The 25,464-nt window shown below is 39.6% G+C and overlaps 1 protein-coding gene across 2 annotated transcripts in view; it reads left to right on the top strand.

Moving 5' to 3' along the window:
* Positions 1-25,142, top strand: part of ephb4a (eph receptor B4a) — a 100,169-nt gene extending 75,027 nt beyond the window's left edge. Inside the window, exons 8-18 of one of the 2 annotated variants that reach the window (XR_009061256.1) lie at positions 132-297; positions 4,515-4,614; positions 8,713-8,777; positions 8,916-9,029; positions 9,373-9,620; positions 9,706-9,921; positions 11,983-12,132; positions 17,052-17,245; positions 17,647-17,805; positions 21,551-22,035; positions 22,256-25,142. Coding sequence is in view for 1 of the 2 variants with exons in the window: in XM_057820197.1 (XP_057676180.1) it covers positions 132-297; positions 4,515-4,614; positions 8,713-8,777; positions 8,916-9,029; positions 9,373-9,620; positions 9,706-9,921; positions 11,983-12,132; positions 17,052-17,245; positions 17,647-17,805; positions 21,551-21,659 (1,521 nt within the window). In the remaining variant the exon portion in view is untranslated. Of the gene's footprint in view, positions 1-131; positions 298-4,514; positions 4,615-8,712; positions 8,778-8,915; positions 9,030-9,372; positions 9,621-9,705; positions 9,922-11,982; positions 12,133-17,051; positions 17,246-17,646; positions 17,806-21,550 lie in introns of both variants that reach the window. The other variant, XM_057820197.1, reaches the window with a different exon arrangement.
* Positions 25,143-25,464: the final 322 nt, after the last annotated feature.

Raw genomic sequence — 25,464 nt, 5'->3', positions numbered from 1 at the left:
GTTACAAGTGTACAATTGCCCAATTGTAGCTGTCTGGCGCCCTAGTTTGACGTGTCTGTCGTCTCCTCTTTCGTTGCCGTTTCAATCACACCTTCAGCCCCGGCTTAGCTGTGTTTTCTTTCTGTTTATAGGAGCGGCGCAGCGAGGATCCGTGCCTCTACACGGACAGTAACAGAAACCAGGCGGTGCTGACGGACCTCCGCAGAGCCACTCAGTACGAAGTACAGGTCCGGGCCCGCACCATGGCCGGTTATGGCAGCTTCAGTCCCGCAGCCGTCTTCAGCACCCTGCCTGATGGTAATACAAAAATAAATAGCATAATATAGAAACCGCAAAGGCACTTATGTGAACGGAGAACTCTGCCAATGTCAAACGACCCTGTTCACCTCCTGCCTGTGTCATTAAAATCCATGCATTATTCATGCTGAAAAGCTAACATCTTGCAATGTTGACAAAAGTAAAAAACATTCCCCCATTTAATGGGCTTTGCCTTGGCTTATGATCCAACCCTCCAGAGTTTAGTTTTTGTGTAATCTCACTTACTAAATACTAAATGTGATGAAAACCGCAACGTTCTTGAGGGAGGCTCAAAATAGGGATTTTTGTTCCCTCACTTTATATTTCTTTAAATGGTCTAATACAGTGGTTCTCAAACATTTTACAGAAAGCACCACCTGAAAGAATAACATCAGGGCCAGTGTTGTTTTTGGCAGCCCTTTTAAGTTTTGTCTTAGTCTTCTGAATGAAAATACTTATTAATCTAAGCCATATTGTAGTCATTTTTAAAACGTGTTCCTCTTCGCCTAGTTTTAGTTGATGAAATGTCATACGAGTTTCGTCAAGTTTTAATAGACACTCAAAATATTTTTTTCTGTGAAATTACACAAGTTTTTATCCAAAAGTAGAGGTTTCCAACAATTTTGAATGAACCAAAAGACGAGCACATATTGTAGCGCCTACAAGTGATGATAACACATACTCTGCAGGAAAAGCAGTACATTATTTTCAATTAAACCCACCTAGAAGCCACAAACTTATGTAAAAAAAAAAAAAAAAGAAGTTTTCCAAGCGTTTAAGAGTATGCTCGTCACGCTAAAGTTGATGCTAATGCTAACACAAATGCTATCCTAATGCGACGACTTATATTAATTGTGTAATGATCACTCAGCACAGACCTTTAATGGCTATTGTAACATTGCATATTCAAGATGAGAAAACAAATCGTATTGTGGGTTTACAAACAAGCAAGATGAAGTGCAGCGCAGCGTAGCTTAAAACATTTCCAAAACTCCAGTGAGGAGCGTGAGGGCAGCACATCTCACATGAGTGACACGACCCAAACACTACCACGATGCAAGCTGACGTACTCTACGTATAAAATTAAAATGTCACGCATTGTGAACAAATGACAGAAACTGTCGTATTTTCATCAAGTTAGACGAAAACTGGCATTTGTCTCCTTATTTTTTAGTCTCCCAAGCCATGTTTTTAGTTCGTCATTGTCATGAAAAAAATTGTTTGTTGACGAAATATTTTCGTTATTGTCATTGTGCTCGAAAATAACACTGATAAGGCCAACATTAACTCATTGGATGCCATTGACAGCGCTAGACAGACTAGCAGCGAATGATCTATTGCCGTCAATGGTGTTCAATGAGTTAAAATATGTTAGTACTGTCGGCGTGAAGTTCACTTTACCTCATTGGATCCATCTACGCTTGTTTCTCCAATACATATGCGTACTACATTCAGTTGACGAGTTGGCGGGACAATCTGAAATACTCAAATATGATTACCGTAATTTCCCGAATATAAGGCGCACCCCGTTTATAATGCACACCCCGGAAACGAAATTTCGCAAAAGTGTAACCCGGAAATGTCGTAAAACATTTCCGGGGTCACACTTTTGTGAAAGAAATTTTGTTTCCGGGTTTGCAGTGAGTCAGTAACAGGCACACTTTTGCAAAATATACAATCTTTAATGTAGAAAGAGGAAGAAAGCAAGAACAACAATAACGCTAGATACAGGTTGTCGCTTCTAAGATCCCCGCGCTACTTTTAAAGCACCCAAGATATTCCTTTGAGCAATCAAAACTCTTAACGTTGACAAGCGGGCGGAGAGCCGACACTCCGGTTGAGCTGCAGAGGAATACTAGCTAGGAGTCTGTATACTAACCACTGGCAGACTCTAGGAATACAAGCTAGGCGTCCGTATGGCAGGCTCAGCAGACTCTAAAGCAGGGGTGTCCAAACTTTTTGCAAAGGGGGCCAGATTTGGTGTGGTAAAAATTTGGGGGGCCGACCTTGCCTGACGTCCTTTACGTAGAAGGATATATTTAAGCAAATTTTAGCAAGCCATTATGTGTGTCACATTTGCTTTATTATTATTTTTAATTAATAATTTCAACAATCTCGCAACTAGCCTTTGTGGCGTTCTCCTTCGACTCTCGGACTCTTGCGAAATACTGCTGCTGTAAAATTAAACTAGCTTCAAGTTGCTTCAATTTCTCCTTACGCATCTTCCCTGTAATCTTGTTGCACGTCAGCATGTCTTGTTTGGTAATATCGCCTCACGTTGAACTCTTTAAAAACAGCGACTGTCTCTTTGCAAATGAGGCAGACACAGTTGTTGCTTATTTTAGTCAAGAAATAGTCCAATTTTCAACTATCCTTGAGGGGTCGGCCGTCGCAGTCACTTTTTTGTTGTTGTTGATTGCCGCCATTTTAGAAAATTGGGAGTAAAGGGTCACACGGGGTAATGTTGCTTAGAGTGCCTTTTAGTGGGTAAATGAGGAGCAGCATTTAGTGTGTAAGCTACTTCATATACTGGTAGCAGTACTGCTGACCAATTTATTAAGTCTGTGTGCGGGCCAGACGTTACTGTTTTTCTGACTGAGGCTGGGGGCCGGATGAGATTTGACCACGGGCCGCATTTGGCTACCGGGCCGGACTATGGACATGTCTGCTCGAAAGGCTCCAAGAATCAGGCTCTATAGGCTCTAAGAATCAGGCTCTATAGGCTCCAAACCGAAGAGAGTAAGATCCCTAGCTTTTATAGTGGAACATCACGTGAGGTGAGAAATGTCAGTCCCTTATCTCAGAGATGACGCGCCACTTGTCCCTTGTTGCACGTGTTTTGACCAGTGTTGGGAGTAACGCCGTTACGTAATGGCGTTATTTGTTCAGTAACGGGGTAATCTAACTACTTTTTCCGCCGTTACAACGCCGTTACCGTTACTGACGGTCAAAAGCGGTGCGTTACTTACTCTGAATAAATTGAAGAAACTACCAGCCGTGTCGAGTCGAGACTCTGCTGTGTTGATTTGTCATCCAAGACTTGGGGTGCGTTCAGGTTCGAGAATGGCGCACGTACTTCTGACTCCAAGCTGTTTGTCCCTGCTCATTCATTAGACAATGCTTTCCAAAGTTTGGTAACGTTTCTGTGTTTGCTACACCTGATGCTAGCCTCGTTCCCATTTCCCACTGTCAGCCAGCAATAATTCTGCTTCCATCTTGAGGACGGCAGACGCTTTGAAGGTGACGTGAATTGTCGGGAAAAGGGCCTACCTGAATGCAGCCCCTCGAGAGATGCGATGGAAGTGATTGTGATTGGCTGAGGGTTAGAGTCATGCGTCTTGGTAAGCCAATCACAGCCGGTGATTTCACAAGCAACCCGGAGCAGCGCGTGCGGCAAACACACACGCGCAAAACAGATGCACAGGGTCGGGATGGCAGAGCATTCAGAAGAAAAATTGTCCTTTAAGAGGTGGAGATATAGACACTATTTCAAGTTTGTCGAAATTAAACGAAAGAACCTGCATGTAATGTGTAATTTATGTCCCGGGGTAAAGCTTTTGTCAACATCTGTGGTAAGCAATTCAAATCTGCTGAAGCACCTAACAAGTTAACTACCTGTCTGTTCTTCTCTATTCCACTGACTTGAGAATACTGCTCAGAAAATTTTAAATTCTTTGACATTAAACAAGTTCTTTTTAAAGTAACGGAAATAGTTACCTGTATAGTTTCCCTGGTAACTAGTTACTTTTACTATAGGGTAATTCAGTTACTAACTCAGTTACTTTTTGGAGGAAGTAGTGAGTAATGTAACTAATTACTTTTTTAAAGTAACGTGCCCAACACTGGTTTTGACACATGCTTTGCAATCACACATCACAAAGACGTTGAAGTGGCATAAAAGGGAATCATCGCAATATGCTAATACAGTCACAAGGAGAATCATGATGCACACATCATCATTATATTTTTCCCATCAGCATGCGTAATACTTGAACGGGCTCAATGGACAAAGGCAGTCTGAACCAGCACGCCAGAAAAAAAATGGATAAGACAAAAAATTGGAATTGTGCATTAAGACCTGCAGTGTGAACCTTGCCTTGGAGTATAATAAGTTTTTTTTGCAGCTTCTCATCATTTCCTGCTCTTTTCACACTTTTGAATCTCCTCCTTTGACTTCTGTAGTTGATCTAATTTTCTGCTTACTTCTTCTCTGCCAGGAATGGACTCTGCCTCCCAGTTCTTGGTGCCAGGCATCCTCATCGCCATCGGGATGCTGCTGTTGGTCACTTTCATCTTTGTGGCTGCTTACTGCATACGGTGAGCATAAGGGCGGAGGAGAAGAATAACAGGAAATGGAAAAATGGGTCGTAAAATGTCTCGTGCCACCTTGTTTTGTTGTTTACGCAAATCATTTGTTGTCTTGCACTCTGCTTCGCTCCTCTGTGAAATAAAGCGGTGCCCTTGTTTTGCTTGCACAGCTAAAAGCTATCCTGTTCATCGGGACATGTTCCTCGGGCTTCATTGTTTGCGTGAATGCAAAGAGAGAAAGTATGTCTGCATGTGTGTGTGTGTGTTTATATACGTTTATGTGGTTGAGAGAGGTTGTGATGACGCTAGATGTAGCAGGCAAGGAGAGACAGGATGCAGGCGTCCCAACCCTGTTTCCACAGGACAGGAGAACAATAGTAGTGACCTTGTGACACACACACACACACAAATGCACGCACGCACATGTGCACACATTCACAAACCGGTGGCGGAGGCCCAGATCTGCTTCTAAGGGTGGTGCATTAATGCTATTTTGGGCTTATGAGGTGGGAGAGGGACTAGAAATGGAGGGCGGCAGGGCTTCACGAGCTACATGGCTGATCTATAGGATCATAATTACTGGAATTTCTGGACTATAAGGCGCACCTGACTATAAGCCGCCACCCACCAACATACCTGTCAACCCGAGGCCATTGGCAGTCTTACAAATAGTGACGTATGCCCTTACAAATTGGTGACTAATCTTACAACGTTCTATATAGCATGTTATATGACACAAAAATAAAACTCAATTTTTTAAAAATAATATGAATTTATTGGTAATATTGTAACATATAACCTGGTGCAATCAAAGAACAATATCATCAGCAACATCATGATTACTAAAATTTAACAGTGACTTTTGTTATAATTGTATGTAGCACTTTTTGCAATTTCTATCATGTCTTGATGGCTGCACTTCATGGCACTGTAGCTCGCAATTCAGTTTGACTTGAAGGTAGTTCGCTAGTGTGTCCAATTAAAAATTAAAAAGGTCAGTTGATAAAATGAACTTACCGATGCAATCTTTGAGTCAGGGAACATTTCTTTTGCTAATTCTGAGAAGTGATCAGCAATAGTTGCAGGCAAATTGTGTTCGGCAACAAATTGGCAGAATGAAATCTCCGCTTTCGTCACTTATTCTGCAGACTTCATCTTTATGACCAGCGTTGTTAATCTTACTTTTAAAAAGTAATTAATTAGTTACAAATTATAGAGGTGTGCGAAATTTCCGATTCTTAGATTATTCGCGATTCAGCCGTGGAAGATTCGAGAACGATTCACAAATATCCAAATTCCGATTATTGAATTATACCAGGTAAAGCGGGAGTAAAACACAGTCAGCGCGGTCTTTGGGATGCAATGAGGAACGGACCGAGAGTAAATATCATGTTCAACTCATGCCGCTAGATAAAAAAAACAATCATACCTGACTGCGGTTGACAGCCGCTACAAGCAATGCCCAGTTGCTAGTTGCTACAAACATACGGCTACAGTAGATATCATATATGTAGAACTAGATGCAAAATGACAGACGATGTCGGTGTTATAACATGTATAATTGAACAGAGATGCGAAATGACACTTTCCGGCGTAAGTAAACAGCCGCCATCTTAAAGCAGTAGACCTCTCTAGAAGGCTCTGTTCTAGCGAACCTAATTAACTTTTTATCTAAAATACTCTTAAATCGGCAGAATCTTGTCTTGAATCTATCTTTAAATGATGAAATAGTGTTAAAACTTTGACAAAAGTAGACAGAAGGGAAATTATGGAATAACGGGAGCAATTTTAACAACTGTAACAGCTGATTCACAACATTAAATTAATTAAATGGAGTTTAAAGCTGCTGATACAGAATGGGGACTGGAGTTTTTTTTTTTATTTACTATTATATTTGTATATTTGTTTACTGTTATATGTTAACTTGATACTGAAATAGTAGTTTGGTTTAGCCTGAGAGGATTTTTGAACAATTTTGGAACTAATGTACAAAACATTTTTTTAAAAAAAGGAGAGGGGTGCATCAATAATCGTTTTATAATCGAATCGGAGCCTCTGAATCGTAATCGTAATCGAATCGTTAGGTGCCCAAAGATTCCCAGCTCTAATACTTCTCCCAAAAGGTAATTGAGTTAGTAACTCAGTTATCTGAAGGTAAGAGTAAATAGTTACTTGGCAAAGTAACTGGTGTTACCTTTTTTTTTTTTTTCATTTTTCATCAAAGAAAAAAAAAAAACATCGTAACATTTGCTATGTTTGGAAATCGTTTAATGTTGTGAATCAACTGTTAAAGTTGTTAAAATTGCTACCGTTTTTTGCATTAGTTTCCTTCTGTCTACTTTTGACATGTGAAAGTTTTAAAACTGTTTCATCATTTAAAGATAGATTCAAGTCAAGATTTTGCCTATTTAGGAGTGTTTTAAATAAAAAGTTATTAAGTTTGCTTGGAAGGTTCACTACAACAGAGCCTTTTTGAGAAGTGTACTGCTTCAAAATGGCAGCTGTTTATTATCTGTCATTTCACATGTAGTTTTATAAGCATTTGATATCTGGGCGTAGATTGTAGGCTGTAGGCTAGCATTGCGTTTCCTACAGCGCCACAACACTCTTTTCTCACAGTGTCTCTGACTTTTCTCACGTCATTCAACCAACGTATTAACGCATAGTAACGCACATTGTCTCGTTGCCGAAACAGTGACAAAATCCGAACGGAGAAAAAAAAACCGTATGCACGAAAAACGTAGATTTTTGAATGTATGGCGTACACATTTAAAAATCAGTGCTCACTTGTACAAATTACGCCGAAACAGTACAACTTGACAGGTATGCACCAAATTTGACACGAAAACGGCATTTGTTCATAGATAAGACACACTGGACTATAAGCCGCAGTTGTCCTCATTGTATTATGGGATATTTACGGTACTCCAAAATATATTAACACACTTTATTTGATGGCATCATAGGACTGTCATAAGACCAAATGAATCACAATGAGCCACCATTCATTGCTTCAAGAAGTTTCATTTGGTAATCACTGCTCCCTTGGGGCCGACAGTCAGCCTCTGCTGCCACCTGCTGTCAACATTGTTGTCATCCAACATGCCTCCTAGCATGCTTTGCAGTGCTACAGATGTAAATGACAATCAAAACTCATGTTCTGTGCTAATTATTTCTTCAGTTACTGTTCTAGCTGTTTCATTTTTTTGCTAGTTATGGTATTTGTTAACACTTTGACAGTGGCGCCATAAGACTGTCATAAGACAATTATAATTATGACATAACACTGTCATTAGCATTCTACAGATGTAAATGACAATCAAAACTCATGTTCTGTGCAAATTATTTCTTCAGTTACTGTTCTAGCTGTTTCATTTTTTGGTAGTTATGGTATTTGTTAACACTTTGACAGTGGAGCCAAAAGACTCTCATAAGACAATTATAATTATGACATGACACTGTCATTAGCATTTATGAATGTTTTTAACATATGTCTTAGTGTTTTCCGGCAAATTATCTCACTTTTGAATGGATGTAAAAGATCTGAGCTGGACATAAAGGGAGTTAGTGACATAATTTGCCGGATGGCACTGAATGACATCTGTCATAAGCTTTCAGTAATGATAGTGTCATAATTATGATGGTCTTATGACGGTCTTAAGATGCCGCTGTCAAATAAAGTGTTACCGATTAACACAAATAAATCAACAAATAAACTACACTGGACTGTAAACCACAGGTTTTAAAATGAGGGGAAAAAAGTAGCAGCTTATAGTCCGAAAATTACGATAATAATGTGTGAAATGCATTTTGATATTGAAAAATGAAAACTATTAAGGAATAAAGCATTTTTATCAAATGGCATCTTCACGCAGATTAATGCCTTGTTATATAATAATCCAGTCCTCTGCACGTTCTTTTTTTTTTTAAGCGAGTAAATGATTGTTATTGTTTTTTCATCTTCTCCATCTGATCATTTGCATAAATGTGATTTCCTTCGGATTTAACCACTGGAGCGTGACAGTGTCTTTAAAAAATAAACAAGAACAAAGCTAAACGTGCATTTCTTATCTCTTCTAATCTTATTTTCTCACTGTCTACCTGCAGCAGACACAGTCGCATCAAGGATCCAGAACTGAGCGACAAAAACAGCCAGTACTTAGTAGGCCAAGGTAACGCACTCACTACAATTTGCTCACATCATAAGAAAATCCTCCTTTAATCTCGACGCCGCTCATGTCACTGCTCATATTTCTCTAACCTTTGTTTTCTCTTCCTTTCCCACGACTCTGTTTGCTTTGCGCTCATAGGGGTCAAGGTTTATATCGACCCCTTCACCTACGAGGACCCCAACGAGGCCGTGCGCGAATTTGCCAAGGAAATCGATGTTTCCTTCGTGAAGATTGAGGAGGTTATCGGCGCAGGTAAACCGCCGGCTACACTGTACGCTTCTTACAACAAATGATAATTTAGTCCTTTTCGAGGCAGATTATCTTATTTTAAAATGTCATTATTTCAGGTCAATCTAATGTATTTGTTAAATGGATTCGGTTGACATTTAAAAGCTATTTGTTATTCTTTATCTGGCTGAATTCAATATTGCAGAACAAAGCTATTAACTGATAACCACGTTAGCAATATGAACAGCTCCTATTCAAACAAAAGGGCAGCACTAGCTGCGAGCAGGCTTTACATTTACTTGCTTTCCTAACGTTGTAAACTCCTTTGTTAAGAGGCGAAATGCGTTTATGCGTCTTGTCGCAACAGGAGAGTTTGGGGAGGTGTGCCGAGGGCGACTTAGGGTCCCCGGAAAAAAAGAAAACTACGTGGCGATAAAGACACTGAAAGGTGGCTACACGGATAAGCAGCGACGTGACTTCCTGTCCGAGGCGTCCATCATGGGCCAGTTCCAGCACCCTAACATAATACACCTAGAGGGCATCATCACAGCCAGCTGTCCGGTCATGATCCTCACCGAGTTTATGGAAAACGGCGCCCTGGATTCTTTTCTTCGGGTTAGTTTGATGCCAAAAAACTCAAGGGACGTCAATATAGCACTGTCTGTCTGACCGTCAGCTTTTTTCTCCGTCCTCTGTGTAGCTGAATGACAGCCAGTTCACACCCATCCAGCTGGTGGGAATGCTGCGCGGCATCGCCTCAGGCATGAAATACCTAGCAGAGATGAGCTACGTCCACCGAGACCTGGCGGCTCGCAACATCCTGATCAACAGTAACCTAGTATGCAAGGTGTCCGACTTTGGCTTGTCACGTTTCTTGCAAGAGAATTCCTCTGACCCAACCTACACCAGCTCCTTGGTAAGCTTACATACTTAACGCCCCGTCAAATCAATACAGAAAGTTCATTGGCTCGAAAAATTGCTGAACAAAAATGTGCCAAACAGCACCGTACGTATGCAGGAATAAAAACTTAAAACTAATACGTATTTTGCTGAATTATGTCATCTGTTGAATAGGTTAATTGTAGTTTTCAAGTGTAAAAATACGCACAAAAATGCCTTTAACTGTATAATGAATACATAACATTTTATCATCCATAATGTATTGACGGGACATGGGGCACGAGGCTGGTAAATAGGGGGCCTGCATTGTTGAAAAGGCCGTCAAAGCTGACCAAGTGAAATCACAGAAAGCTTTTTTTCGTTGAAAATTCTTGTGAATAAATACTTAAATGCCTGAATTCTTTATAGATATGGTGGTAAAACAGTTTCGATTCTTGGTTAAAAGCAAAAAAAAAAAAAAAAAAGTGCAGTTAGCGTTTATTTTATGTAAATATGTCGAAGTACAATGCTAGTCTGTTAGTGAATGTAGCTAGCGACCGCCAGATGTAAACAGAGCTTTTCCGGTGAAAATTCTTGTGAATATATGCTTAAATCCCCGAATTCTTTTTAGATATGGACGTAAAACAGTCTCGATTCTTGGTTAAAAGCAAAAAAACGTGCAGTTAGCATTTGTTTTACGTAAATATTTCGAAGTACAAAGCTAGTCTGTTAGTGAATGTAACTAGCGGCCGCCTGATGTAAACAGAGCTTTTCCGGTGAAAATTATTTTTGAATAAATGCTTAAATCCCAGAATTCTTTATAGATATGGATGTAAAAAAGTCTCGATTCTTGGTTAAAAGAAAAAAACAAAAAAACGTGCAATTAGCATTTATTTTACGTAAATATGTAAAAGTACAATGCTAGTCTGTTAGTGAATGTAGCTAGCGACCGCCTGACGTAAACAGAGCTTTTCCGGTGAAAATTCTTGTTAATAAATGCTTAACTCCCCGAATTCTTTAAAGATATGCACGTTAAACATTCTGGATTCTTGGTTAAAAGCAAAAACAACCGCGCAGTTAGCATTTATTTTACGTAAATATGTCGAAGTACAATGCTAGTCTGTTAGTGAATGTAGCTACCGGCCGCCTGATGTAAACAAAGCTTTTCCAGTGAAAGTTCTTGTGAAAAAATGCTTAAATCCCCGAATTCTTTATAGATATGGACATAAAACAGTCTTGATTCTTGGTTAAAAGCAAAACAAAAATCGTGCAGTTAGCATTTATTATACGTAAATATGTCGAAGTACAATGCTAATCTGTTAGTGAATGTAGCTAGCGGTCGCCTGATGTAAACAGAGCTTTTCCGGTGAAAATTCTTGTGAGTAAATGCTTAAATCCCCAAATTCTTTAAAGATATGGACGTAAAACAGTCTCGATTCTTGGTTAAAAGCAAAAAAAACCAAACAAACAAAAAAAACGTGCAGTTAGCATTTATTTTACGTAAATAAAAGCGGCATGGAAAATGGATGGATGGATGTCAAAGTACAATCCTAGTCTGTTAGTGAATGTAGCTAGCGGTCGCCTGATGTAAACAGCTTTTCCGGTGAAAATTCGAGTGAATAATTGCTTAAATCCCCGAATTCTTTATAGATATGAACAGTCTCTATTCTTGGTTAAAAGAAAAAAAAAACGTGCATTTAGCATTTATTTTACGTAAATATTGCGAACTATGATGCCAATGCCGTAGCGGCTAATTTCTCCCATTGATTTTTTTTCACAACGTTTCAAAATGCATGCATGCTACAAAAAATATTAATATAATATAATATTATCTTGGATCCTCGAACAAATCACTCCTGAGACAATCCTTCCTGTTTGCATGCGATACAGCTTTCGTACTTTTTCAACAGAAATCCGGCGTTAGATCGCTGCAAGCGTGTGTTTGTGAATAGCTCCTCTTGATGTGGGCGACCCCCTACTTGAATGCGAGGCGAAGTGCATGACCGATCTGACCCGTCAATACATTATGAAGTCTGTGCATTTTCTATGATGAGTGTTCAGTTTAGTATTGAAATCTTCACTTTTTTCTATTGTGCAGGGAGGAAAAATCCCAATCCGCTGGACAGCGCCAGAAGCTATCGCCTTCAGAAAGTTTACATCAGCCTCAGATGTGTGGAGCTACGGGATCGTTATGTGGGAGGTCATGTCCTTTGGAGAGAGGCCCTACTGGGACATGAGCAACCAAGATGTAAGTATATGGCAAAATAAGAGATTTTGAATCAAAAGTGAAGCATAATCAAAAGTAGACTGCTACAAAAGCTGTTTCAAAATGCCTCTTGTCATTTAAAAAGAATCTTTTTAACATGATTTAGACCAGGACTGAAAATTTAATAGAGCTGTCCGATATTATCAGCCGATAAAAGCATTTTAAAATCGGATCAGTGTTTTTTTTTGGTCATCGACGTGCTACACACTAAATGTAACCCATAGAGTTAGTGTAGCGTAATGCTAACGGCGAGTGTCCTCCTAAACTCTCGGACTTTTTTTACATAGTGTTCGTGGCGTCCATGTGGGTATAATTAAATGAAAATGTATTGTTTTCCTGCTGAGTGTGTATAATCACCAAGTTTAGTTGTCCTTGTAGAAGCTACAATGTGTGCTCGTCTGTCAATGTTCTTTTGAAGTAGTTGGAAACCTATATTTATTTTGGAAACAATTTTTTACAGACATAAACATTTATGGTAAACGTCGACTAAAACTAGACAAAGACGAACACATTTTAAGATGACTAAAATATGACTAAGGTTACGTTCAGACCGCCGGTCTTAATGCACCAATCCGATTTTTTTGTGTTTTTCCAACTTGAGTAAGGCATTAATTTGCCAGTTTGAACAGGACAAGTCGCATTGAATTGGACCATTTCAAATCCGATCTGGGCCATATTTTTCCCGAATGTGGCAGCGGTCTGAACTGTCAAGTCTCCCAAATTGGAATTCATGCAGCAATTATGTCAGCAAAGAGCAGCACACAAGACTGCAGCGATGTAGCTGTTCATTAGCGCTAGCGCCTAGCTTGAACTCGACTTTTACTATGCAGGAGGCTGGCTTGACCATAGTCATAAAAAAATACAATGAAAAAAAGGATAAGCCTGATAATGCTCAGTTTCTTAGTGTGCGCCAAATGAGCAATATTTCAGTATTGCTTACATTGCTTAAGTTTGCATGCACGCACAGTTCGCAATTATTTATTTTGAGGCTTCTGCACATGCAGGTCAGTTTGCTCAGCGCGTGTTGGACTGAGAATTAGTGCACATGCGTAATACTTGAATGGGCTCAATGGACAAAGGCAGTCTGATCGGGCACGGCAAAAAAAAAAAAAACAGGTGTATAACAAACAAATCGGAATTGTGCACTAAGACCTGCAGTATGAACCTAGCCTAAGACTTAGTATTATCATCCAAAAGATGAAGACTAAGACTGAGACAAAAATTAAAAAGAATCCCAAAATAAACACTGTACCGGATAATATCAAAATCGTTTTTTCATTATACAGTGCTCTCCGTAATTATTGGCACCCCGGGTTAAGATCTGTTTTTTAGCTTCTAATAATTTTTTTGTTCATTCAAATAATATGGGACCTTAATGGAAAAAAAGAGAAAAATCCAACCTTCAATACAAGTGCATTTATTCAGTGGGGAAAAAATCCCACATAAAGAAATAATTATTTGACATCAAATAATGTGTGTCACAATTATTAGCACCCCTGGTGTTAATACTTTGTACAACTCCCTTTTTTCCAACAAAACAAGGTCTGGGGACTGAGATGGCCATGGGAGGAGCTTGATTTTGTGTCCGGTGAACCATTTCTGTGTAGATTTGGCCATATGTTTAGGGTCATTGTCTTGCTGAAAGACCCAGTGACGACCCATCTTCAGCTTTCGGGCGGAGGGCAACAGATTTTGATTTAAAATGTCCTGGTATTTCAAAGCATTCATGATGCCATGCACCCTAACAAGGTTCCCAGGGCCTTTGGAAGCGAAACAGTGAAACATCACTGACCCACCCCCATACTTCACAGTGGGTATGAGGTGCTTTTCAGCATGCGCATCTTTCGTGGCACGCCAGACCCACTTAGTGTTTGTTGCCAAAAAGATCAATCTTGGTCTCATCTGACCAAAGCACACGGTCCCAGGCTTCAACTGGGACCTGTGTTGTACAAAGTATTAACTCCAGGGGTGCTAATAATTGTGACACACATTATTTGATGTAAGCCTGTCGCAATATGCAATAATTCCATTTATCGCACGATAAATAAAAATGAAGGCGGTCATTTTTCCGCTGCGATTTATCGCCTCGCGCCGTGCACGTGCGTGTGCGCATGCGGCAGACGTGCTGTTAAAAGTTCGAATTCCTTGTTACCAATTATGCAACATGCATCTTCTTTCCAGGTCCGGCAAAAAATAGCGCCGGAGCCAATCGTTCCCATTATATCCTATTGTTAAACGTATACCGGCCGCGTCAGTGCTCAGGATTGCCTGCGGACCATCTCCGGCGTGTGGGCGCTCCCGTCAGGGGTGACATTTCACGCGGGCCGGCTATTTTTCGGCGCACCACTGGATATTTACAACGAAGTCCGCCAAAACATTGTTACCGACTTGGCTGCTATGAACAACCTCGCTTTGACAACAGACATGATGAACATTGAGTGGCAAATTAAGAGCGCTGTGCTTCAAACCCGTCCTGTTTATGAAAGTCGCTGGTGTTGTGCAGTAGTGAGCAGACGTGACTGTTCTGTGGCGTTTGCTAACTTTTTTTTTAATGCGCGCACACACTAGATATCATCAAATAGCAAACTAGATGTGCTACATTCCATGCCATTGGCTACGTGAGCCCAGAGTGATTATGGAACACGTAGTCCATTTACTACATTGATGAATTATAAACCTCCATGATTAAAGTTAAGAAGGCCAAATCAATCCATACCAGTGACTATAGATAATGCTGCAAATATTATTAATTCACTACGTAACACAGATGGACTTGGACCACAAATAGGATGTTTCTCACATGTGGTAAGACCTCTAGTCACCTGCTAAGAGAGTAATAGCAATCAACAGTGTGCCCCGCCTCACTTTACAAACAGTAAAGATGGTTCTCAGCACTTTTATACAAAATTTCTTCAGATCAGTAAGAATTAAGCACATAAATATTATGCACTAAAATGCATGTTTATATGATGGCAATTTAATTTTTGCTCTTTAGCAAAAAAAAAAAAAAAAAAAAAACCCGAAACAAAAAATACAATTGTTATTTTCTTTTCAGAGCATTAAATGTTTTGAATCGAAATGAAAATAGTGTCCTCCGTATCGAAAATCTTATCCTTGCATCATGAGGGGAAAAGTTTTCATTTGCCTAAATGCTTACGTTATTAAGTGCAATTTTATTTATTTGTGGGGGGGGGAAACACATTTAATTAATTCTGTGTTTCCTTGCGGTATTAATATTGTTGTCTTTTACTTAAGAGACATGGTCTATTGTTTTTAGTTGTGATTTCTTAAAAAGTATTTTTGAATTTAAGAGTAAATATCGCGTTTAAATGGGAGTACTTGATCTATTAATATATACTGTATTCTCACTGTGTTATTGTGAATTGGTTTTTAAAAAAATGGGGGGGGCGCAATAATATCGCATCTCGCAATAATTTATGAGATAAATTATCGCACACTAAAATTTGTTATTGCGACAGGCCTAATTTGATGTCAAATAATTATTTCTTTATATGGGATTTTTTCCCCACTGAATAAATGCACTTGTATTGAAGGTTGGATTTTTCTCCTTTTTTCCATTAAGGTCCCATATTATTTGAATAAACAAAAAAATTATTAGAAGCTAAAAAACACATCTTAACCAGGGGTGCCAATAATTATGGAGGGCACTGTAGGTTTTGGGCCAATATGCATTTTGCCTTCAAAGTGAATGTACAAGCCTTCTGCTTTCTGCCTTTGTACAAGGGCTGGTCACAGTTTAGCACAGCAGTTATACTTATTGACCATTAGATGTCTCCAAACTAAGTTGCTTGGGATTTGTTATTCCAGCACTATCAATATTAAAGCATCCAATTGGGCATCACAATACAATTTGTCATAATTAGTTAAGTCCACGACTGCATTTATCGGTATCAGATTTTTGGAGTTGGACAATATCGGCATATCAGTTAAAAATCTATTATCGCCATTGTCAACTGCAAAGATTTGCCGCTTATAGTTTAACTAGTAATTATAAAAATTACAAAACAACACTTACAACCACAAAGTATACAAACAGTTAAGTTAATAGGGACTGTGTGGGTGATGTCATGTCTTTACTGTCATTATGGACTAGATATTTTATAGGAATCATATGGTGTCGCTTAACATTTGTCAAGCTTGTGTGCAATGAACCTCTGCCTGCTCTTAGTTCGCCATTGACAAACTCTTCTATTCACATTCTTTCATGCAGCTGAAAGTTCCTTTCCCAGCTTTTGTTGAACAGTGGTACCTCTACTTATGAAATTAAGTGCTTCTGGAAGTAGTTTCGTGACCTGAAAATTTCGTAAGTAGAGACGCGTTTTCCATGTAAATGCCCTAATCTGTTCCAACCCCCCCTCAAATTCAAATTTATCAAAATATCTAATAAATACATGTTACAATTAGATTAATGCACAATAAACATAAAACTAGAGTTGTGCATAATGTGAAAATCCAAGAATAAAGAACATTCCTGTAAAGGGATACACACATACACATACAGTAGAGGTCCCTCTTAGCCAATTAAGATTCCAGGAATGCTAGGCAATAGCCAATGGCAGAGAAACTATTACGTATGTTACGTTCAGTAAACTCTGAATACTGAATTTTTGCCTTTCGTATCCTGAAATTTCTTTCGTAAGAAAAAGCAATATTTTCCCGTTGAGGCGTGTCTTAATTTGAAAGTTCTGTATGTAGAGACATTTGTAAGTAGAGGTACTACTGTATTCTATTATCTTTTTGTTCTGCCCTGAAATACCACAAGATGATATCAAACAGGGAAGTAGCAATTTGTCAAGGAAGTACGCTAAAGTAATACATCTTCACAATGATCTTTTATTGATTGCCTACGTCCACAATGTAACGTAATCTCTTCTCTCCAGGTCATCAATGCCATAGAGCAAGACTATCGGCTGCCCCCACCTCCTGACTGCCCCACCCACCTCCACCAACTGATGCTAGACTGCTGGCAGAAGGATCGCTCCGCAAGGCCGCGTTTTGCCGAGCTGGTCAGCGCCTTGGACAAACTGATCCGGAACCCTGCGTCGTTGAAAATTGTCGCTCAGGAGGGAGGAGGGTGAGTTGACGCGCATGTAGTCGTTTGACTGACAGGTCAGTGGTCGGGAGCGACGGCAGCGCGCGCGTCCTTTCGTGACGATTTCTCGCCGACGTCGGCCGAGTGACAGGCGTCCGCTCTCCTGCTGCTCAATCTTACGTAGCACCCTCAAGTCCAGCTGTGACCTGTCAGCAGCTTGCTGTGCACGTTTGCCTCCGTCCGCATTTTAGTTGTCCGTCAGCTCGCACGCGGCAGAGGACACTCCACCCCTGACAAATCCCATTGTTTGTCACTGTCAATCACAGCAACTGGCATAATATCAGCATGTTGACAGGAATGTAGCTGCAGGACGAGTATGTGAGCTTCTCTATGTTGTTTTGATGACACTCTTCCTTTGTTTCTTCCCCTTCTTCCTCCGACAGGCCTTCCTACCCCCTGTTGGGCCAGCGGTCACCAATGGCCCTCTCGTCCTGTGCCCCTGTGGGGGAATGGTTGAGGGCCATCAAAATGGAGCGCTATGAGGACAGCTTCCTGCAGGCTGGTCTGGCTACCGTGGAGCAGCTGGGGCAGATCACAACACAGTCAGTTCTTACTTTCATGGTTCTTCCTTCTTAAATTGATGTCAAATAGACAATTTGACAAGTATAGCACTGTATTACGTAACTCATGAAAGTTTAAAGCGAAAGACACCTGCAACACCTAGTTTAAATAACCCTCATGTGAAAGACTGTTGCTCAAGAACTTACATATGCAAACGGTGCATTTCTTGACCTTTTAGTTACTGTACCTGTTCAACCTGTTGCTGTATTTCTATTTTCCCCATCTGAGATTTAATATCAAATGAATGACTCACATTTATTCATTATATTTGTACATGGAACTTTGGGTATGACATGCCATGACAGGACAGGGGAAGTACTGTATTGGCCCGAATATAAGACAGCCCTGATTATAAGATGACTCCCTCTTTTTCAAGACTCAGTTTGAAAAAAGACTTTTTGAACACTAAATTAATTTTTATACAGAAAATAATTACAGTATATCTGAAACAAATGATTATAACAATATATTTGAGAGAAAAAGCATGTTATTTTGCCTAATTCAAATCTTAATATCTGAACATTTAAATACGTAAACTAAAGTGCAATCACATTCCTAAATGAATAGCTTCTGTTTTTTTAAATGTAAATAAACCAATCTATTTTAATAAAACGACAAAATTGCAATAACTGCATTAACCATCAAAGTGAAGTCTAATTGTAACTAGTCTAGAAACAAATCTGAATAAGGAAAAACATTGCAATTAAATAATACAAACCGGTTAAACTTGAGGTTAGCTGAGATCTGTCATGACAGAATATCGCTTCAATGATATCTGGCGCCATCTAGCGTCGTGAATGGGTATAACGAATATAAGACGACCCCCACTTTTTCAGTCTTATTTTAAGGCAAAAAACACCGTCTTATATTTGGGCCAATACTGTACATCACAAGAAGGAGGGACAATGAGAGATATTTGCATTTGATTGGCTAAAATAGTACTGGCATTTAAAAATGTCTGTCAATGGCCATTTGTCTGGCTGCGGGAAATATTGGCTTTGATTTTTATTTTTTTTCCACCACTATTATGCATAAAAAAACATAAGGTTGTTTTTTTTTCTCTTCAATTTAATACGCACAACCTTTTATGCTGGGGTGCACTCAAAAAAAAAGGTGTTTTTTTTTTTTTCTCTTCAATTTAATATCCACAACCCTTTATGCTGGGGTGCACTCAAAGAATTGATACCAGACCTCACTCATGAAAATGAATTGGATGTCTATCGCCATTAATGGCACTAAATAATGATTGGAGTTGTCCGATACCTTGTAACCGATATCATGATATTGTCCATCTCCAAAAATCCAATACCGATATCAAACCGATACCGATATATATGCGGTCGTGGACTTAACATATTATGGCTAATTGTATTGTGATGCCCCACTGGATGCTTTAATAATGATGAATTGACTTCACGATCAGTTGACGAGACAGCTCCTACAGAGATTGCACCATGGTTTCCGATATTGTCTATCTCCTAAAATCCGATACAGATATCAAACGGATGCAGATATATGAGGTCGTGGACTTAACATATTACGGCTAATTGTATTGTGATGCCCCACTGGATGCTTTAATAATGATACTTAGACTCCATTATCAGTTGACGAGACAGCTCCTATAGACATTGCGCCACGGTTTCCCGTATGTGGCCAGGACAGGCAGAGCAGAGCGTCTTGGCAGCTTTCACTGCGATAAACACAAGCTGCGTTCTAACTTAACTAATTTAGGTGGAAACAGGACAAAAGTTTTGGTGCATGCAAGCAAGCAGGAGTGTTTCAAGAATGATTTGGTTGAGGATTCAAGGTAATCATTATATAAAATAGCACCATGCATGCACTTAGAAACGTTGTGAAAAAAATGAAATGAATGGAAAAAATTAGCGCAACCTTAGGTTCAAATATTTACGTAAAATGAATCATAACTGCGTGGTTTTTTGCTTTTAACCAAGAATCTACACTGTTTCACATTAATATTTATAGAAAAATTCTGGGATTTAAGTATTTATTCAGATTTTTAACTTAAAAAGCTCTGTTTCGTGATGTCCGCCATGTTGGATTTTGTATCCATACACAATAGCATAACTTTTCATTCAAATACTCAGGTAAATATCGGCCAACTTCTCGTTTTTTGGTAAAAAAAAAAATAGTAACTTAAACATTTCTGCATCCATACAAAAAAAATTTGGGCTTTTACATGTTATATTTTATGTAACATAGGCCAGATAGCCGTCAAGAGGGCCAGATAGCCGTCAAGACGAGTCAAATTAGGATGTTTCTGCATGTGTTCCTCAAGTATTATGTATCTGATGTGAAAATTAATCGATTTATTAGCTGTTGAAAACTGTCAAAATGCCACTAAATAAAAAAATAATAAATTGCTATTTTCAGCAAAAACTTATAGGATATGTTAAATATGGCTATTGATCCTGAAAATATAGGTGATTATCTCTGCATTTGGTGATATTTGTGCATCTAGCATACAATCTGACAATTATGTAGTCATTTTAAGTTTTGTTATCCATAAATAAAAAATAATTTATTGGGATTTTATTAGGAAACGACTTTTTATGCTGCTGCTCATGGAGACTCGTATATATCTAAGGGAGGTGCCTTTTTTTGTTTTAGGTTTGTAGCAGCTTTGGTTTTGAAAATATTTGAATTTTAAGTTTTATTGAGTTAATTATCGAGGGTTGATTGAATATTTGCTTGATTGATTGAATATTTGCTTGTGCTCATACATACCTAATACATACATAATACATATTGCCATATTTTTTCTTATTGATATAACCAGTAAATTATTATTGCTTGCTATACTAGGTTGTAGTATAATGTTTAAGTGTTACAAAGAGTAAAGAGGGTCGGGATGACAACTGCCTTGCTTAATGGCCGCATCATTGCGTAACTAGACCTTCCGGGACATCTTCAGCACCTGGTGTCTAGACTTTCGTCTAGACCTTCGAGGACAATTTTCCATTCGAGGACATCTTCCATGGCCGCAGCGTTGCATAACTGAAGTGTCTTGGTCATTCTGACCACTTCACCTGTGCCCTTGCTTACAAACGTGTATTTAGTTAGTTCCACCTACATGCTCACACATAGCCAACCAAAATCATATGCGTGTCTCCAGCTTGCTTTCCCCCTCCCTTCAGGGCGGCACCCTTCTGTGTTAGGACAAACCCCTAATAAAAAGAGCAAGGAGGTTTTTTTTTCCTTAGATCAATTTTGGTGACTGTACAGCGTAATCTAGCATTTTTCTGTCTAGTCCCTCTTTGCTCTCCTTGGCCAAGAAAACTGAGTGTCTTCTCTCCTTATTTTTGGGTAATTTTACAAATGTCTACCTAAGGGTCTATTTTTTAACTTGACAAGTTTTGAAAATAGTCCCCTTAAGGAGCGGCCCTGCGCTCCATTTTCCGTCAACTGATAGTGAAGTCTATGAATGACTAACAACTACCAACAAGGTTTGTCAAATAAACATTGTGTGAAAAGTGCCTACAATACATCGATAAGCATAACTGATGTGCTAACCTGTGACGAGTCCTTGTACAAAGGCAAAAGGCTTCTGCATTCACTTTGAAGGCAACATGCATATTCGCCCAAAACCGATAATGAAAAACCAACGTCAATATTATCCGATACTATTTTAAAATGCTTTTATCAAACAATTCTAATCATGATCATTCAATTTCACTACCTCATCGCATTTCTGTTCATTTTTCTCAGAGACTTGCTGCACATGGGTGTGACTTTGGCCGGCCATCAGAGGAAGATCCTCTCCAGCATCCAGACCATGAACTTCCAAAACAAGAGCCCAACAACTGTGACCTTCTAGCTTGTCCGAACACACATGTCAGAAAAGCAAGCCAAACCCGAAGCGAGACATTGACAGGCTTTATTAACGATCATGCTGAAAACCAAGAATCAAACAAGACTCGGCCGGAGACTCAGTCAACGCGGCCGACACCGACACGCGCAGAGGGACTCCTTTCTTAGCCGGCTGCGCTCATGTGTGGACGGACCCCCATTTCAAGTGCCAAGCTAAGAGAGACGATTAAGAACGCGGTGATGAAAAGCAGCTGCTTGTCAAATGCAGCAAAGAAGCTTAAGGCCAATGAAAAGGTCTCACACGGTTGTGTTAAGACACACAAGCTCCACTCACACACGTCTCCTTCACAGCTTTCATATCAAGATTTGAACACTTGACCTGTGTGAGATTTTTCTTTTTTTTTATTCATTTGATTTCAACAAAACCTCTCTTTACTCAGGTGTGGCGTGTAAAGCAGGCTTTGCTGTGCTGGCTTGTCGTTATAACTTGTTTTGTAAAAAAAAAAAAAAAAAAAGCAGCACTTGTCGCATTGTAATATCCGCTCACTCTGTGTTTTCTCGTGAATGGGACATGCAGTGTGATTTTGTTTTTTTTTTTTCCAGAAACTTGAACATGGACCAAACACGACCACAGAAATCTCTTGTTTTCTAATGTCAGTGCCGATAACGCGCACATTATCTTCCACTGCCATTCTTTTTGGTGAGACTCTTCATGAGAGGAAGCCTCGTGTCAATGTACAGCAACTGTATTTTTATGACATTGTATTTCTTGCCACATTGTTTGTGTTTTTGCCTCCAGCTGTACAAAAAGTCTTCTTAAATACTCAGATTGCATATAATGCACCCAGTGTGCCGAATGCCCTGGTTTCAGAATGGAATGCGAACAGCAGAAGAGTTGCTGTTTGATTAGCACCACCGCCATTCCTTGTCTTAGTGACTACAAAACAAGCGCTTGCTAAAGAAGAAACTAATCCCATTTTCGTTTTCTCCCAAGAATTTGCATCTTTTTAAAGGGTAAGAACAGTCATTCTGGCATTTATGGCAATTAGTTTGCATAACGTCCCCCAGGAGGGCGACAGCCCTGCAGTGCATGGGGGAATGTATCCCGCCAAACAGCCGTGTCGGATACGGAAAGGCACACTACTTCTTTCAAATAGTTCATTCTCTAGACCATAAAACACAGAATCCTTTTTTTTTAGTTGGCATTTTGGATTTTAATTTGCACCATTGAAGATAAGTGTGCTAATGCAGAATACAGAACACCCCTCCTTGTTCCCCCGCTGTACCTGAATGAGCGGACTGTAGCTCACAGGAGCTTAAATATGGCTTTTCTATCATCTGGGATCATTTTCAGTGGCTTTAAGCAGATTGAGGCGCAATTAACCCTCGCTGATTAACAAGAAGCCACCCAAATGAGGCGCCGGAAATGTGTGGCCTTTTAATGGCTGCACTTTTATAATCAATACAGAGTGGACCGAAGACTCCAATCAGTGTAAATCAAACTGGCGCTTGGTGTGCCGTCTTTTTTTTAAAGCTCATGTAAACCATGACAAGCCTTCATCCAAAGCACTGGGGATGTTGACGCAAGTATGTCAGTGGTTCCTTTTGAAGGATCGTGAGAAATGCGGTCTTCATATTGAAGATCTCCATATGCTCCACTTTGAAATAACCGATAAAAAGATGTTTGATTACTGTCCTGTGTGTAGGCTAATTTGTATTCAGTATTCATAAATAAAGACGTTCATAAATATGCATCGTGTAAAGTTTTATTTGTAGGTAGATACAATTCCACAAGGGCGTAGGCTTGGTCTCAACATAGGTAGGGACGATATAACAGCATAACCTGCATGTATACTTCTTGCATGGAAGGGCTACATTTCTGAAGAATATGAACCTAATTAATTTATATGCTAAATCACAGGTGCTCATTAAATCGATCACGATCGACCAATCGATCGAAATGCTAGTGTGGGTAGCTCGCGGCATCACCCCCACCCACTTTTTTTTTTCATGTACAGTTAATTATGACTGTTGTATCTTGTGTTGTGTGAGCAACATATAATGTTATGCAGCACCAGGGCTGTCAACAGACTTGCAGAGGCCTGGGGACCATTATAGTGCTCCCCACCCCTGTCACCGTCTTGTCACAACAACATACGCAGTACTTTACCGCTTTGCAAGCAATGACTGTGTAAAATTTCAAATTATTTAATAGGAGATGGACAAAATTTAACAGACTGTAATGTGATGTGACACAATATAAACAATTTCCATCTATTGTCCCTTGTAGTACAGTACAATATAACTGCGAGTGCTATGCCTGCCTGCTAAGTAGCAAAACAGTATAACTAAACATCCTGTGCCTGCTTCCTCCACATCCCTGGGGTTATCAAGCCCTCAAACAGTGATGCGCCTAGATTTTTTTGACAAAGTCATTTATAACATCAGTCAAATCTAGTTTTTGAGCAAGCTCACGATCAATGGAGAGCATGGTGTTACCGGCATCCCCAAGGGGCCGCTGTGCCCTACAATATGACCGGCTTTACCAATTTGGCGCAGACGAAGAGGTGGGCGAGCATAAGGGGGTGAGATAGGAGTTGTTGAGAGTTGTTGCGCGGCAGTGCAGAGTTGAGTGGCTGTGAGTCCCTCATTGTTAATAAAAGTTCCAGCAAAAAGCCATCCGACGCGTCTCTGCATTTTTATGCACATCGCCATCTTCCTGAATTACAACCCGGACGAACTGACAAATGAGCCGTCCACCCGTCCTCTCCACACTACGGAGCGGCGTTGAGAGCACCGCAACTTAGCATAAAGTGCAGTTTGCTAACAATGGCTTGGTTGTTAAGCCTGCCCTGTGATATGGTGGAGCGTAGGTAGTTTTTTATTATTTTCATTTTACTGAAGGCTTGCTCTCCTCCAGCTACAGTCACTGGCAAAGATATGAAAATGCCTAGCACTTGTGTGCGCCAGAGCGGGGTCAAACCATTCCCTGCTGAGACAGGGGAGGCGGGGCATTGTGCAAAAAAAGGAAAAAATATATATTTGAAATATTTAATGTGTTAAAGTTTTTAAGTATATATCGAGTAGAACATACTATTGTGAATGTGAATGTAAAGTAAAAATAAATTAAGGGTCATTCAGGGGCCCTTATGGTCCTGAGGTCCGGGACAACATACCCTGTGTAAAACACTACTGTTTTTTACCTCGTTTATGATTAATGTATGATTATCTGAGGAAAATGTCTGCATAGCTGCAAATAACATGTTTTAAGTAATGTAGAAAATAAATTAATCCGTTTAAATAAATGCAAGTCATCAGTCAATCCACCCTGAATTTGAGGGAAAAAAATGGACTGGAACATTCAGCAAGTGAAAAATGGTAAATGTAAGACTGAACATAATGAAAATAATTCACTTAATTATGGTAGGGTCAATTACTGTATATCTTTACAACATATGGGAAGACAATCTAAATGACCTATATAACTGAGCTCATTATACAGTGGGGCAAATAAGTGCAAATAAGTATTTAGTCAACAACTAATTGTGCAAGTTCTCCCACTTGAAAATATTAGCGAGGCCTGTAATTGTCAACATGGGTAAACCTCAACCATGAGCGACAGAATGTGGAAAAAAAAAACAGAAAATCACATTGTTTGATTTTTAAAGAATTTATTTGCAAATCATGGTGGAAAATAAGTATTTGGTCTATACCAAAAGTTCATCTCAATTCTTTGTTATGTACCCTTTGTTGGCAATAAAGGCCAAACGTTTTCTATAACTCTTCACAAGCTTTTCACACACTGTTGCTGG

The sequence above is a fragment of the Corythoichthys intestinalis genome, chromosome 18, assembly GCF_030265065.1.
Source record: "Corythoichthys intestinalis isolate RoL2023-P3 chromosome 18, ASM3026506v1, whole genome shotgun sequence".
NCBI lineage: Eukaryota > Metazoa > Chordata > Actinopteri > Syngnathiformes > Syngnathidae > Corythoichthys > Corythoichthys intestinalis.
The sequence above is the reverse complement of the archived record's forward strand: the minus strand, read 5'-3'. Positions and strand labels throughout refer to the sequence as shown.